The 12,031-nt window shown below is 53.0% G+C and overlaps 4 protein-coding genes across 4 annotated transcripts; 2 read left to right on the top strand and 2 right to left on the bottom strand.

The window, feature by feature from the left end:
* Positions 1-279: 279 nt before the first annotated feature.
* BDW74DRAFT_174965 (glutathione S-transferase family protein) lies at positions 280-2,818 on the top strand (the record flags this gene model as incomplete). The annotated part of the gene is made up of 8 exons (XM_073728172.1): positions 280-564; positions 652-836; positions 929-1,628; positions 1,836-1,951; positions 2,004-2,181; positions 2,230-2,313; positions 2,364-2,709; positions 2,757-2,818. 8 exons carry the CDS (start codon positions 280-282, stop codon positions 2,816-2,818), a joined length of 1,956 nt encoding a protein of 651 aa, XP_073587004.1.
* Positions 2,816-4,022, bottom strand: BDW74DRAFT_99161 (uncharacterized protein). Its single transcript, XM_073734249.1, has 3 exons — positions 3,793-4,022; positions 3,603-3,718; positions 2,816-3,544 (listed from the first exon to the last, which is right to left on the bottom strand). The coding sequence occupies exons 1-3, from the start codon at positions 3,847-3,849 to the stop codon at positions 2,914-2,916; spliced, it is 804 nt and encodes a 267-aa protein (XP_073587003.1). The 5' UTR covers positions 3,850-4,022; the 3' UTR covers positions 2,816-2,913.
* A 234-nt stretch (positions 4,023-4,256) lies between these two features.
* On the top strand, positions 4,257-7,884 carry BDW74DRAFT_174963 (uncharacterized protein; the record flags this gene model as incomplete). The annotated part of the gene is made up of 4 exons (XM_073728171.1): positions 4,257-4,266; positions 4,377-4,665; positions 5,796-6,169; positions 6,227-7,884. 4 exons carry the CDS (start codon positions 4,257-4,259, stop codon positions 7,882-7,884), a joined length of 2,331 nt encoding a protein of 776 aa, XP_073587002.1.
* Positions 7,885-10,286: 2,402 nt separating this feature from the next.
* Positions 10,287-11,929, bottom strand: gldB (putative glycerol dehydrogenase (GldB)). The gene is made up of 2 exons (XM_073734248.1): positions 11,226-11,929; positions 10,287-11,179 (listed from the first exon to the last, which is right to left on the bottom strand). The coding sequence occupies exons 1-2, from the start codon at positions 11,631-11,633 to the stop codon at positions 10,610-10,612; spliced, it is 978 nt and encodes a 325-aa protein (XP_073587001.1). The 5' UTR covers positions 11,634-11,929; the 3' UTR covers positions 10,287-10,609.
* Between the last annotated feature and the right edge of the window lie 102 nt (positions 11,930-12,031).

Raw genomic sequence — 12,031 nt, 5'->3', positions numbered from 1 at the left:
CACATGAGAAGACGGTATCACTCCATGAATAGGTCTTTTCCTGCGTAGAGTTGTTGTCAAAAGTCCCGAAGAACACTGTGCAGTATCAGGCCTTTAATAAGCCGCCCAGCCCAGTGCCAGTAACAGTGTCAAGCTCCCGCCGCTTCAACCCCCGCGTTTCCCCTACCTAAAAGCAGCGTCCAGGATCCCTGAGCTAGGAGCCTCCCTTCCAAACTTCTAGCGGCGTTCTAAACAAAAGCTTCGGAAAAAATTCCGCCTGATATTTTATATTTTATTGCAATGGACGATCTGGGACTGCGCGACCCGGACCCCCTTCGTCCTCTGCAGCCCTTACTCTCGTCCGTTGCGGAAAACGCGTCGAATTTAGCGGCCAGCGTGAAGCACCACGAAGACCAGCAACACCAACACCAGCATCAGCTTGATGCTGACCTTGAGGCTCGCTCGTTACAGCCGCTTCAATCTGCAGTCGCGGAGTACGAGCAATATGAACTACACTCGCACCAGCATCAAGGTCAACCTGGAGAAAGAGAGCTTCAGGCGGAGGATGCATACGGGACATTGATGGTGAGTAGAGCGGTTTCGCCGCGATGCGACTATCTACTTTTATCGCGACCTTAAATGCTTGCAAGGCCGCTAACGTTGAGCGTCTAGACCCAAGACCAACCCTCCCTGCGCCCCGAGCAACCCGCAACCAACCCCCCGAACGAGTCCATCTTCTCCTCCAAAGAAAACGGCTACCTCCGCGACGTCGCCTCAATAGCCAATCCACCAGACCTAGAAGCATGGAGGGAGCGCTTATTCAACGTCGACGAGATGGTCGTCATGAGCGAGGAAGAGTACGCACCCACCCCCTTTGCGCCGCATATTCTACCTACAATTCAGCGCGAACACACAAAGTTGCAAATAACTAACACACTCCCAAACCCAGATTCCGAACATACTTCCCGCACGTCGACAACATCTACTCGCACCGCTCAACACAGCACTACAAGCGCAAGCCCCTGGTCTCGCACTACTGGGACTGCCGGCTAAAGGGCCGACCACCGGGGACCCCGAAATCCGACGACCCAAACAAGAAGAAGCGCAAGCGCACGGCACGCCAGCGGGATCTCTGCGACGTCAAGATCAAGATCACTGAGTACTTCCCCGGGTACGCGGCGGGGTTTGGCGCGGGGCTTCTGGAAGTGCAGGGGCAGGGTGCGGAGCAGCAGCAGTTGCAGCAGCAGTTTTCGCTTAGTTATTCGGCTGCTGGTGTTGATCCGGCGCTTGCGGGTGAGGTCTTGCCGAGTGTTAATGCGCTGCTTCAGTTTCCTGCTGCCGCTGGTGGAGGTGGGTTTGGTCCTGGGGCTGGAGCTGGGGCGGAGATGAGGGAGGACCTAGGTCAGGGCCAGAATCAGCCGTTTGGTGTGCTAACGCCGAATCCTCCGCTGCCTGAGGGTCATCCGGGAGCCGATGGGGGTCGGTTCTTCACGATCCAGCGCGTCAATGGGAACGGGGCGAATGGGAAGAATGATGGGGTTAGTGGAGGGCATCGGCATACACTGGAGGAAAGCGACCGGGTGAAGAAGAATAGCGTGCAGCGGCACCTGCTGAAGGAGGCGAGGGAACGGAAGAAGTCGCTATCAGCTGTGAGTCTACCTACTAACCCTACCTATGCCCCTTTTTATCTGTTGTCCATCCACTGTGTATTGGGGAGGATTTGCGCCGGGTTACGTCACGCGGCGACAGGAACACTTCCAACCGCTTTCTTCCCCGCTTCCTCTTCAACTCACGACTCACAACGCATTAATTGTCATTGAATCTATCTCATCATATAATCTAATAGACCGTACAAGACCAGGACAATGTCCGCCCCCAAAAGCTACCACACCCAGGCTACCGGCCCAGCGGCTGAGACGGCAGAAAGGCACTCCAAAGAGTCTGACTTGAAGCTCTACGGGAGTTGCTTCTGGTGAGTTCAATCTTCGTTATAATATAGATGAGCGAGCTAGCTAATCGTCCAGCCCATTTGTGCAGCGCGTCTGGATAGCCTTGGAGCTCAAGGGTTTATCCTACCAGTATATCGAGGTTGACCCGTATAAGAAGCCGCAATTGTTGCTGGACGTGAACCCGCGAGGTCTGGTTCCGGCTTTGCGACATGGGGATTGGGGTTCGTATGAGAGCACCGTTTTGCTGGAATATGTAAGAATTCAGCTCCTCCGAACGACGGTCAAGCTGATAAGCGCGCAGCTCGAGGATCTAAACGTCGATTCTCCCCTCCTTCCACCCGGTGATGCGAAGCTAAGAGCCCACTGTCGGCTGTGGACGGACTTTGTGAGTAAACGCAGTTTTTCCAACTCTAGCCAAAGACCTAACAGACGCAGGTCAACCGCCATATTGTTCCTAGCTTCTACCGCGTGCTCCAAGAGCAGGATCAGCAGAAGCAAATTGAACATGCACAGGAACTGCGCGACTCATTCAACACGATGGTTGGGGCTGCAGATAAAGAAGGCCCGTTCTTCCTTGGGCGGGAAATCTCTTTTGTGGATGTCCAGGTTGCCCCTTGGGTAGTCCGACTCAACCGCGTACTGAAGCCTTACCGCGGCTGGCCGGACCCTGAAGCGGGAACCCGTTGGGGCGCTTGGGTGAATGCGATCGAGGCCAATGAACATGTCAAGGCGACAACGAGCTCGCACGATCTGTATCTTGATAGCTATGAGCGCTATGCAGGTGGGTGATTCTTGTCGTGTCTTGGAATCAAGCTGACGTCGGAGCAGAGAATCGCCCCAATACTTCCCAGCTCGCGAATGCGATCAATTCCGGAAGAGGTTTGCCGTGAGTCCGGTTCGTCTTTATAGCAAATCCCACCAAATCACCGAGGGTCGGAATTTGAAATGTGATATACACCATGTAGCACAGTGCTTTCGGCGTAGTCTAGGGTGTTTTCGCCCCCCGGTGTGCCCTGAAGCCGCCTCTTCCACTACTATCCGGGCCGCGAGGGTTGCGGATTGGCTGACGCGGGGATTGTGGCTGTTCGCCCTGGGCCTTTTCAGTACTCTGCCAATCCTTCCTACCATAAGACGAATTGGGCCTGCTAGAAGGCGGGGCCGGGTCGTAGAGTTGTTTCGACTTGCCTGAAGCAGTAGACTGTTCTCTTCGATCTCGGTTGGTATTGTCCCTCCCATTTCCCCGGCCTCTACCCTTGCCTCGGCCCTCCTGTTTCGGAGGGGTCGCACTTCGAGGCGATGATGCGCCAGAAGTCGGCGCGGACGGTGTACCAAAAAGCCTTTCACGTGCCTCCTCGTACTTGCGCTGCTTCTCCTCTCGGTTCTTCAAAGCCATTGCCTGGCGTTCCTCCGGAGTAGGCTCCGGCGGCTTTTCGTCGTCCGAGTCGTCGGCGTTTAGATTCAAGCGCGCAAAACCCGCGGCGGCCCCGGCGGCCGAAGAAGACTGTCTCGTAGCGATGACTGGGTTGCGACTGAGGACTGTGACGGTCGGTTTGAACTCTTGTTTCAGTGGCACATCGGAGGCGGCTTCGTAGAAATGGAACGTTTGCGGGGATTCACTAATCCAAAGACAATAGTCAGATCGTGTATTATTGTACAGCAAGCCGGTGAACATACGCTTCTGCCCATAATTGGCGGTTGAACTCCAGCTGTTGAGCCCGGCGTTGAGCCTTGCTTACTTTGGACGACACTTTCTTTTCCGGTGGAGGCGGGGTGGGTTCACTATCCAGTCTCTGGGATCGAGGTCAGATTAAATGCGCAGTCGCGAGAGAAGACGAATATGCCTCGGCAGTAAAGGTAAACGAACGTCGGCTTGCGATTCCCAGTCATCTTCCCAGGCATCGCCCATTGCTTTTGTGCTCATTGCTTCGTGTAAAAAAGCTTGGGTAGGGCGGAAAAATCGTCAGATCGGTTGTATAAACGAGCGGGACGGAGGCAGGTATTGCAGGTATCGGGGAAGTGGAGATAATTATAGACCAAGAATGGAGACTCTAATGTCTATATCCTGTTCTGGAGTCAGGCAATGTCGGGGTTTCCTGGTGTTTGATCTGAGGAGTAGGAGAAAGGATGGCCCGACTGAGACCAAATTTGAGGACCGGAGTTGCTTAACTAAGAGGTGCGCCTATCCTCTCCAACACCTCTAACTGCATCAACTCCGCATCATCTCCGACAGCCCCAGAATTCACGCTTGCCATTGCCTTCGGTCTAGCAACTCTCATATTCTCTTCTGCTCGGCTCTATCCGATATATCTCGCATCTAAGTAGCCCACCATGGCCACAGGTACGCTCCAATCCATCGATAATCCACCCCATCCTCCCCGCATTCGCACCCCTCAGCACGTACTAACACAAAAACCACGCATACACGTCCACCTAACTAACAAGCAACAGACCCAGATGGAGACTCTCAAATGGCGTCGTCCCCCGAATCCACCCATTCCTTCTCCGACATGGACGCCGGCTCCCGCACCCCAACGCAACAGACCCAGACCGCAAATCCGCAGTGCGCAGGCGCCTCAGAACTCTCTCCGCCAGGCTCACAGACTCAGCCAACGGGCGGCATGGTTGACTTTACGAAGGAGTTTGTTAATACCGACTTCGGGACAGCGGAGTCAACGGAACAGCCTGGGGCATCGTGGATGAGTAAACGGGCGGAGGAGGAGTATCAGCGCGCGATGGAGTGTGTGATTGATCAGGATTGGAATCTTGGTTAGTTTCCCTTGCTGCATGCTCGCTTCTTTTTGCATAGCCATGAAGACGGGTGGCCTTCAAGATGGCGCTTGGCGGGATGTTTTGAAATGCTGCCGATCGAGGTCGGTCGTTGAGTGACTTGATGCTAACAACATCTACCTAGATGAATTCGGAGACCCATTTGATGAGCGCGATATGAAACAGAAGCTGGGTTAGCTGAAGTGCATGGTTGGCGTTTGGTGTTCTCCTTTTCGTCTTATATCTCAATTGAGATGCGCATCGCGTTGAAAGGAATGATTGTATGAGATATGACCATATTTGGCGCTGCCAGCTCTTAATAAAGTCAAGCCATGATCAGTCACAGCGTTAATCCGCAAAATTATTGGTTTACTCTTGGTTTACCATTACTCTAGAATAAACTTAACGCCCTATTGTGGCTCCCAGACGGTGGCCCCATTGCGAGGCACACTGCAATACTCTGACGCAACAGAGTATGATGAAATGACTGTACCCCAGAATACGCTCCAAATAAGCTCTTTCCCTGCAGCCAATAAGTTTGCATCTTTATCTTCAACGGCTCTGGGGGCAGATCCTGGCTTCTGTTGGCAGGGCAACCACCCGCCTCGCATGGCCAGTCAAACAACATCGCTTCATTTCAGTAATTCTTCAAACGCGCTATTGCTCTTCGCGAGTTCTCAAACTTCTTCTTTTACTCTATTTCGCAGTCTATCATCAAAATATTTGTATCTCTTATCAAAAGCACATCTTTTCCAGGATCCCACATTCTTCGCCCTTTCGTCATCCCGCGACGAGCGTTCCGCGCGTCGACAAAATGGGCACAGCCAATTCGCTCCCCCCACAAATACAATCATGGTGAGTGCCGTTCTACTCTATAGATGCCTGCAACATTCTCGCGCGGACTTGAAAGCGCCCATGATGGAGCGCTGTCAAGTCAGGGGCATCAGACCCCTTTTACTCCTATTCACGACCGGCATACTCCGTACCTACCCTACCGTCCGATCTATCACAACGCAACCGTACAGAATGCGATTTCCTTCAAGCATCAAAACCAAGAAATCTTTGTTTCATGAATGTTAACGCGAAGCCCTAACATTTCAGTCTCCTCGACGACAAAGAGATCCATTTTACGCCGGTGAAAAACTCCAAAGCCCCCCGCATATGGGATCGCAAGCCGTCGACCTCGTTCCTCAACCGTGCAAAGCCCCGGAAGGTGTGGAAGCGCTTCCGGTCTTCGTTCAACAGCATGAAAGCCCTGCAGCAGTTGGTTACGCCCGATGCGACCGGCCTTAAGGAGAGCGAGCTCTTGCACGAGATCAACGCACGGGCGAACGCGGATTATTGTCGCGGTGTCAAGCGCCAGTGTCGTGTCTTTCAGAGATCCGAGTCCGACGACGATGACAGCGAGACAACCAGCGGACGCGGCAGGTCATTTCTCGAGACGAAATGGGAGTCGGAGGTCTCGCGGAAGCGACGTACGTATACGACCGTTGGGCTTACCGGAAATAAACAGTTGCTGACTGCCGGATTAGGAAAACTTCCTGCGACTACGAACAGCACAGACGAACACATGATTGATGATGACCTGCAGGATGAGGAGGATGAGGAAATGGCCGAAGCTGGGGAACACTCGGGTGGGACCACGTCAAGCGGGAACAGTGCGGTGCATGAACATGGAGAAACCGGCGAATCCCCGACGCATACCCCGGGCCCTGATAATATCGGGGCAACGAATCCCGAAGCGCTACATGGTGAGCCTGGTTGCCTAACGAACAAAGAGCGTGGGGTGATTGTGAACATAAAATCCCTTGACACTATCAACCTGGACGAAGTTCGTGGCCTTATGCCAACAGACGTTGCAGACAGCGCAGCTGCTTTCGAGGATGCATCAGATGTAGCGACGGCAGCCGATGAGGAGCCGCGAACGGTTGTGGCTACGGAGGCTCTAGAAACCGAGAGCAAGCATACGATGGCTGTACCGGTAGAATTAACGACCGAGCAAGAGTCAACGCTTGTCAGATCGGCACTACGCAGCTCCCTGGATGGCGAAGATACCGCACTCCTCAATGACTTCCTATCCAAGGCCAAAGCGAAACGCGAAGCCAAAGCAGCCGCAGAGGCAGTGGCTGCAGCACCAGTTATCGCGTCGGATCCTGAAGAGCAGGAGCATGCAGGGCAAGAGGAAGAGCAGCCGCCTACGCCTCAGCAGCAGGTTTTCGTCGAGATTCCCACCCCCGAGCGCCGCGCGCTCGAAGACCTAGACGCCAACACTACGTCGCCGCAGAAATCGCCCTCCAAGGCGGACGAGAAGGATAATAGCACGGGTGACAATGACTCTTCCAGTCCAGTTGCTCGTCGAAGCACGCGAGTGAGATCGCTCCAGCTGGCAGCAGCGCCGGGTTTCCGGACGACGCTTTCCCTCCGTCGCGCAAGAGGAAATGAATTCGTCTTCCTTCAGCGGACAGACGCACAGAAGCTGGCACTAGAGACTCGACAGAACACGAAGCAGAACAGAGGAGATGCTTTGATGCCGAAATACGTGCTGCAGAACTTGGGCCGCACGCCAGAGCCGAGCTTCAACATTGCAGATGACAACCTCAGAAAGCACAATAAGCCGAAGAAATACGTTACCTGGAATGAAAAGCGTCTGGAGGAGTACGAGGGCGATGTGTTAGGAAGCGACGACGAACTGGCCGGTGACAAGACCACAACATCACCAAAACCCGCCGAGAAAAAGGAGGCAGCCAGTCGGCGCACTTCTCTGCCCCAAGCGTCGCTAAGGACTGGTGTTTCTGTGCCGGGTTCAAAGGCCGCGGCTGCAGCTGCAGCGACTACTGCATCTCCTACTGCAGCCACGGCCAGTGCAACTCGGGGCCGTCGCGTGCGGCGGTTAGGACCACCCAAGCCACTCGAATCCACCCTCATCACAGACTCCTCGAACGACTCGAACAACTCGACATCATCGCCTTCGTCACCCAGCGCAACCGCCGGCTCAACTCCTATTGTGAAGCGGAAGAAGCTGACGCCTAGGTCGCCGAAGACCATCACGAGGACGTCATCGAAGCTTCCCACCGCTGCTGCTAGCAATAGCAATATGCCTTCGCTGCTGAGTGGTCGATCAGTGAAGACAAATCTTCTCAAGGTCAACGCGGGCTCAACCCCAATGCCGAGAAGAGTTCGTCGATCCTGATGTTTCATTATACCTCTATTCTGTTTATACGATGATTGTTCGTGTTTGTCTGTACAGAGTATGGAGCACTGTTACTTAGTAATATGGCGAAAAGGCGTTTGGTGGGAAATATCGGGACTGGTCTGTGGTTTTGTTGATAATGATACCAATCACTACGTTTATAGCTTGTCACTCTTTGGTCGAGGTTGTACTCGATCCACTTCAGTATAGCAATTCTTCGGTCTCTATTATCACTATCAATTATCGCCTTATTCAGATAAATGGTAAGCCCGGCATCCAGCGTTACTGGTCTCTCATCCTTACAAGGATCACTTTTTCGCGGATTGAGTTTGGCCAACAACCCTCATCCTGGTCGGTTATACAACAGCACACATAAGATCTACAGGGACGGCCGAATGGCAGCCAACGTTGCGCTCACCGTCACTGGCGCTCAGATATAATGGATTGGTGCTTGATATGAGGTTCTAAAAAGGGCGCTGGGTAAGGCGCTGTACTCTTGATTACTTCCAGATCTCCTGCACAGAGCCCTGGGCGACTCCCAGGTATAGCAGAGGACCCTCAGAAGCCCTTAAATCTCCATTCCTCTATATTATCACATGGATAAATAACTTGCGACTTTGCTTGTCTCTCTTATTTCTTTTTAGAGGAGATCCTGAATAACGTCACGATAACCCCGCAAAAGCCACAATATAAACTGGCGGAACGCTCTGCATCGCTAGTCACAACCGTGGCTTGAACTAAGAACAGGACCCTTTCTTTGCTTTTTTTCCTCCTACGCGCCCCTCGCGCTCGAACTTTCGAAGACATCAAACCTGGCTTGGCCACTGTTAAATCGATCTCTTAGGACATGATCTTCTTCGAAAACTACGGTGTAGACTGTCAACAGAGGCGAAGGAAACCAGAGGGACCTGAGATGGGAGTTGATGGCCAGTATAGTGCATATTTGCCACCCTGAATCAGTTCTGCCTTACCGGAGTAAAATCCCGAGCTAAACTTTGTCATTGACTCTATTATTTTGCCCTAGTAGTCTCTATCTAGCTACATCCTGCATGGTGTTTGTTCACCACCACACAGACCTTGGGATAAACCCGCAAACCCGACCCCTTCGCATACAGACACCTCCAGCAAACTCATCCAAATGCACAATGATATCAGACCCATCCTCGCATAGACGGTGTCTCCGTATTCCGTAGCTACTAACTACTACGGCAACCTACAGACAAATGACAACGCCGTGCTTTAGGTATGCATGCAGCATGTACGCTCAGCGCTCCGCCTGCAGGCGCGGGCGCCACAAAGTCAAAGTCAAATTAAATATCGCATTGCGGTTCAAAACCACGTTGTTTGTTATTTTGAAAGTAGGTGAGTATTTTGTATTGTTCCTTCGGCCATAGCCGCGGAAACCATGACGATCATCGTGATCATCCAGTTCTCCCACGGGTTGGGAGAGGACTTGGCGGCTAACGGTGCGGGAAAGAGGGGGCGGGGTTGGGATGATGATGAAATAGAGGGAAGGTGTGCCTGTGATGTAGTATTTGTACAAATAGTTATCTTGGCTATAGAGCAGCTTTAATTTGATGAAGAATGTTCTTGTCAGGGACTTTTGCTTGTCTGTTCTTGGGTGACGAAGTAGATACAGGGCGTACCTGGGCTGACAATCTATATCCTTGTATGAGACTTAACTATATTAATAGCATCTGCATTAAACAGCAGGGAGTTAAGCTATGCTATGAAAACATCTGCATTCGTTCTGCAGATACGCTTTCCTACGGCTTTGCTCCAAGGTTCCTACTCCGTAGACATGCTCTCAGCTCGCTCAACTTACTTCATACAACAACAACCACCATCAACCTTCCTAACACCCCCAAAACAACCGTAAACGCCCGAATAAAGCTACATATCCCTCAATCAATCTCCACTCGGCGTCCTCCGCGACAATTAACAATAAATATCTCACCCCCATACACCTTCATACAAATCCATACGGAGTACACTGACACAAAACAATGCACTCAACTGGACACACCACCACCATCCCTCGGAGCCCCACCCCACCAGCCTGATACACGGCCACAACGCCTCACTAGCTACTGGACAGTTAGGGCTGCACTTTCTCCACTGCATCAACAAAGGGGGTTAGGGCTTAAACTGCATTTGCCCACCGGTGCATTGGGGACTCCCGTGGACTCCCGTGTTTTTCCGACCACAGGCGGGATTACGTCATTGATGCTTTCGGAGAGGGTTCCTGGAGGACTGTCCTCCGTACTCCGTCGCTGAGAGCTGTTGGACGGGAACGGTAGCTTGAGACGATGCAGGGCTACTCCGAAGTAGGGTAGGATTGAGTGTCGAATTATTGGCTTCGAGTATTACTCTACAGTATGTTTTGGGTTGTAAGTTGTACAGTACACTGTAACCTAGGCTGGTCTACGGAACTCCAGGCGGGTTGGTTGCAGTGTAACTGAGATACACATCTAATGTAATTTTATTCATTCTAACTTCTATCTCAAGCTAGACAAGAGCCGTTCCAATTCATTTACTTCGTTCTGGAGTCCGGATTGGCGACTTCGTTCGGCTCACATGCTCTCCTGCTCTTTTGGTCCTCTGCCAAAGCCGAGCAGGTTAAGAATGCGAGCTATGACCCGCATAACAACGAAGCGCTATCATATCCGACTCAAATCAAATTATCCAGAATCCCTACCAACCGCCCAAAAGATAATCATAACGCCTAAGCAGACAGGTTCTTGGCGGTCTCCTCGGGCCAGACGTCGTAGCCGAAGGTGTCCTTCATGTTGACGAAGCGGAAGTGACGGCCCTTGGCGACGGCGTTGACGGCCTGGTAGTCCTCCTCGGAGAGCTCGATGCTCTTGAAGTTGGACTCGATGCGGGCGGGGTTGGAGCTCTTGGGGAGCACGACGTAGCCGCGCTTGATACCCCAGGCAATAAGAACCTGGGCGAGGGTGTTGCCGCCCTTGTTGGCGATGTCGTTGAGGGTCTTGTTCTCGCTGACGCGCTCGCCGGTGGTGGGGACCTGGTTCTGAGAGCCTAGAGGCGAGTAGGCCTCGGGGAGGATGTTGTGCTTCCAGCAGAACTGGATGAGGTCCTCGTTGGGGAGGAAGGGGTGGATCTCGATCTGGTTGACCTGGGGCACGACCTTGGCGTACTTGAGGAGCTTCTCAAGACCCTCGATGGTCCAGTTGGAGACACCGATGGCGCGCGCCAGCTTGTCCTCGTACAGCTTCTCCATGGCCTCCCAAGTGGGCTTGGGATCCTCGGTCAGGTCCTTGAGGATAACGTACTAATCTGGGTTAGCTTTGTTCTACGTTATACAGACGGGTACGTACCTTGCCGTCGGAGCCAATCTTGGGCTTATCCTGGCCGTCCTTCTCGGCGGCAATGGGCCAGTGGACGAGGAAGAGGTCGACGTAGTCGGTCTTGAGCTTCTTCAGGGAGTCCTCGATCGACCAGCGAACATCCTCGGGACGGTGAAGGTGGTTCCAGACCTTGGTGCAGATGAAGATGTCCTCACGCTTGACGGAGGGGTTCTCCTTCAAAAAGTCGCGGAGGCCATCGCCAACCTCGTCCTCGTTCTGGTAGAACCAGGCGCAGTCCAGGTGCCTGTATCCGGTCTCAAGGGCCTTCTTGACGGCGCGGTAGGTCTCGCCGGAGGAGCCCTCGCTGGCAAAGGTACCGAAGCCGACGGCGGGGATGGTGACGCCGTTGTTGAGCTTGAAGGTCTTTCCGCTAGACATTGTGAAGTGGTGGGAGAGGTGAATGCAATTGGAGAGTAAGAATGATGAAGAGAGAAGAGAGGAAGAGGGGAGAAGAAATTGAGGTCGTAGTCGCCTTGATGAGGATGAGGAGCGATGACGAAGGAGAGAGAGCTGGTGGGGTTATCGGCGGTGGGCAGAGAGGGGTTGGCCTGCTCAAGGTGAGGCCGCCGCGGGGTTTTTACTAATGCGTCCAAGACACTGCAAACGCACTGAAGCTAAATTATAAGCGATAGTCTTGTTGTATTCTGCTTACTTTCATCCAGCTTCCTCTCTCCAATTATTGTAGCAGCAACTGCAGTGGTGGTCAAGCAGCTGCAGCTACAGCAGCTGCCAGCCCCGCCATGAGCTACGGATGAGGCCATCACCAGCGCTGTAAC

Source organism: Aspergillus multicolor (genome assembly GCF_047715735.1).
Source record: "Aspergillus multicolor strain CBS 133.54 unplaced genomic scaffold BDW74scaffold_4, whole genome shotgun sequence".
Lineage (NCBI taxonomy): Eukaryota > Fungi > Ascomycota > Eurotiomycetes > Eurotiales > Aspergillaceae > Aspergillus > Aspergillus multicolor.
Note: the sequence above shows the minus strand (reverse complement) of the source record. Positions and strands in the feature narration are given on the sequence as shown.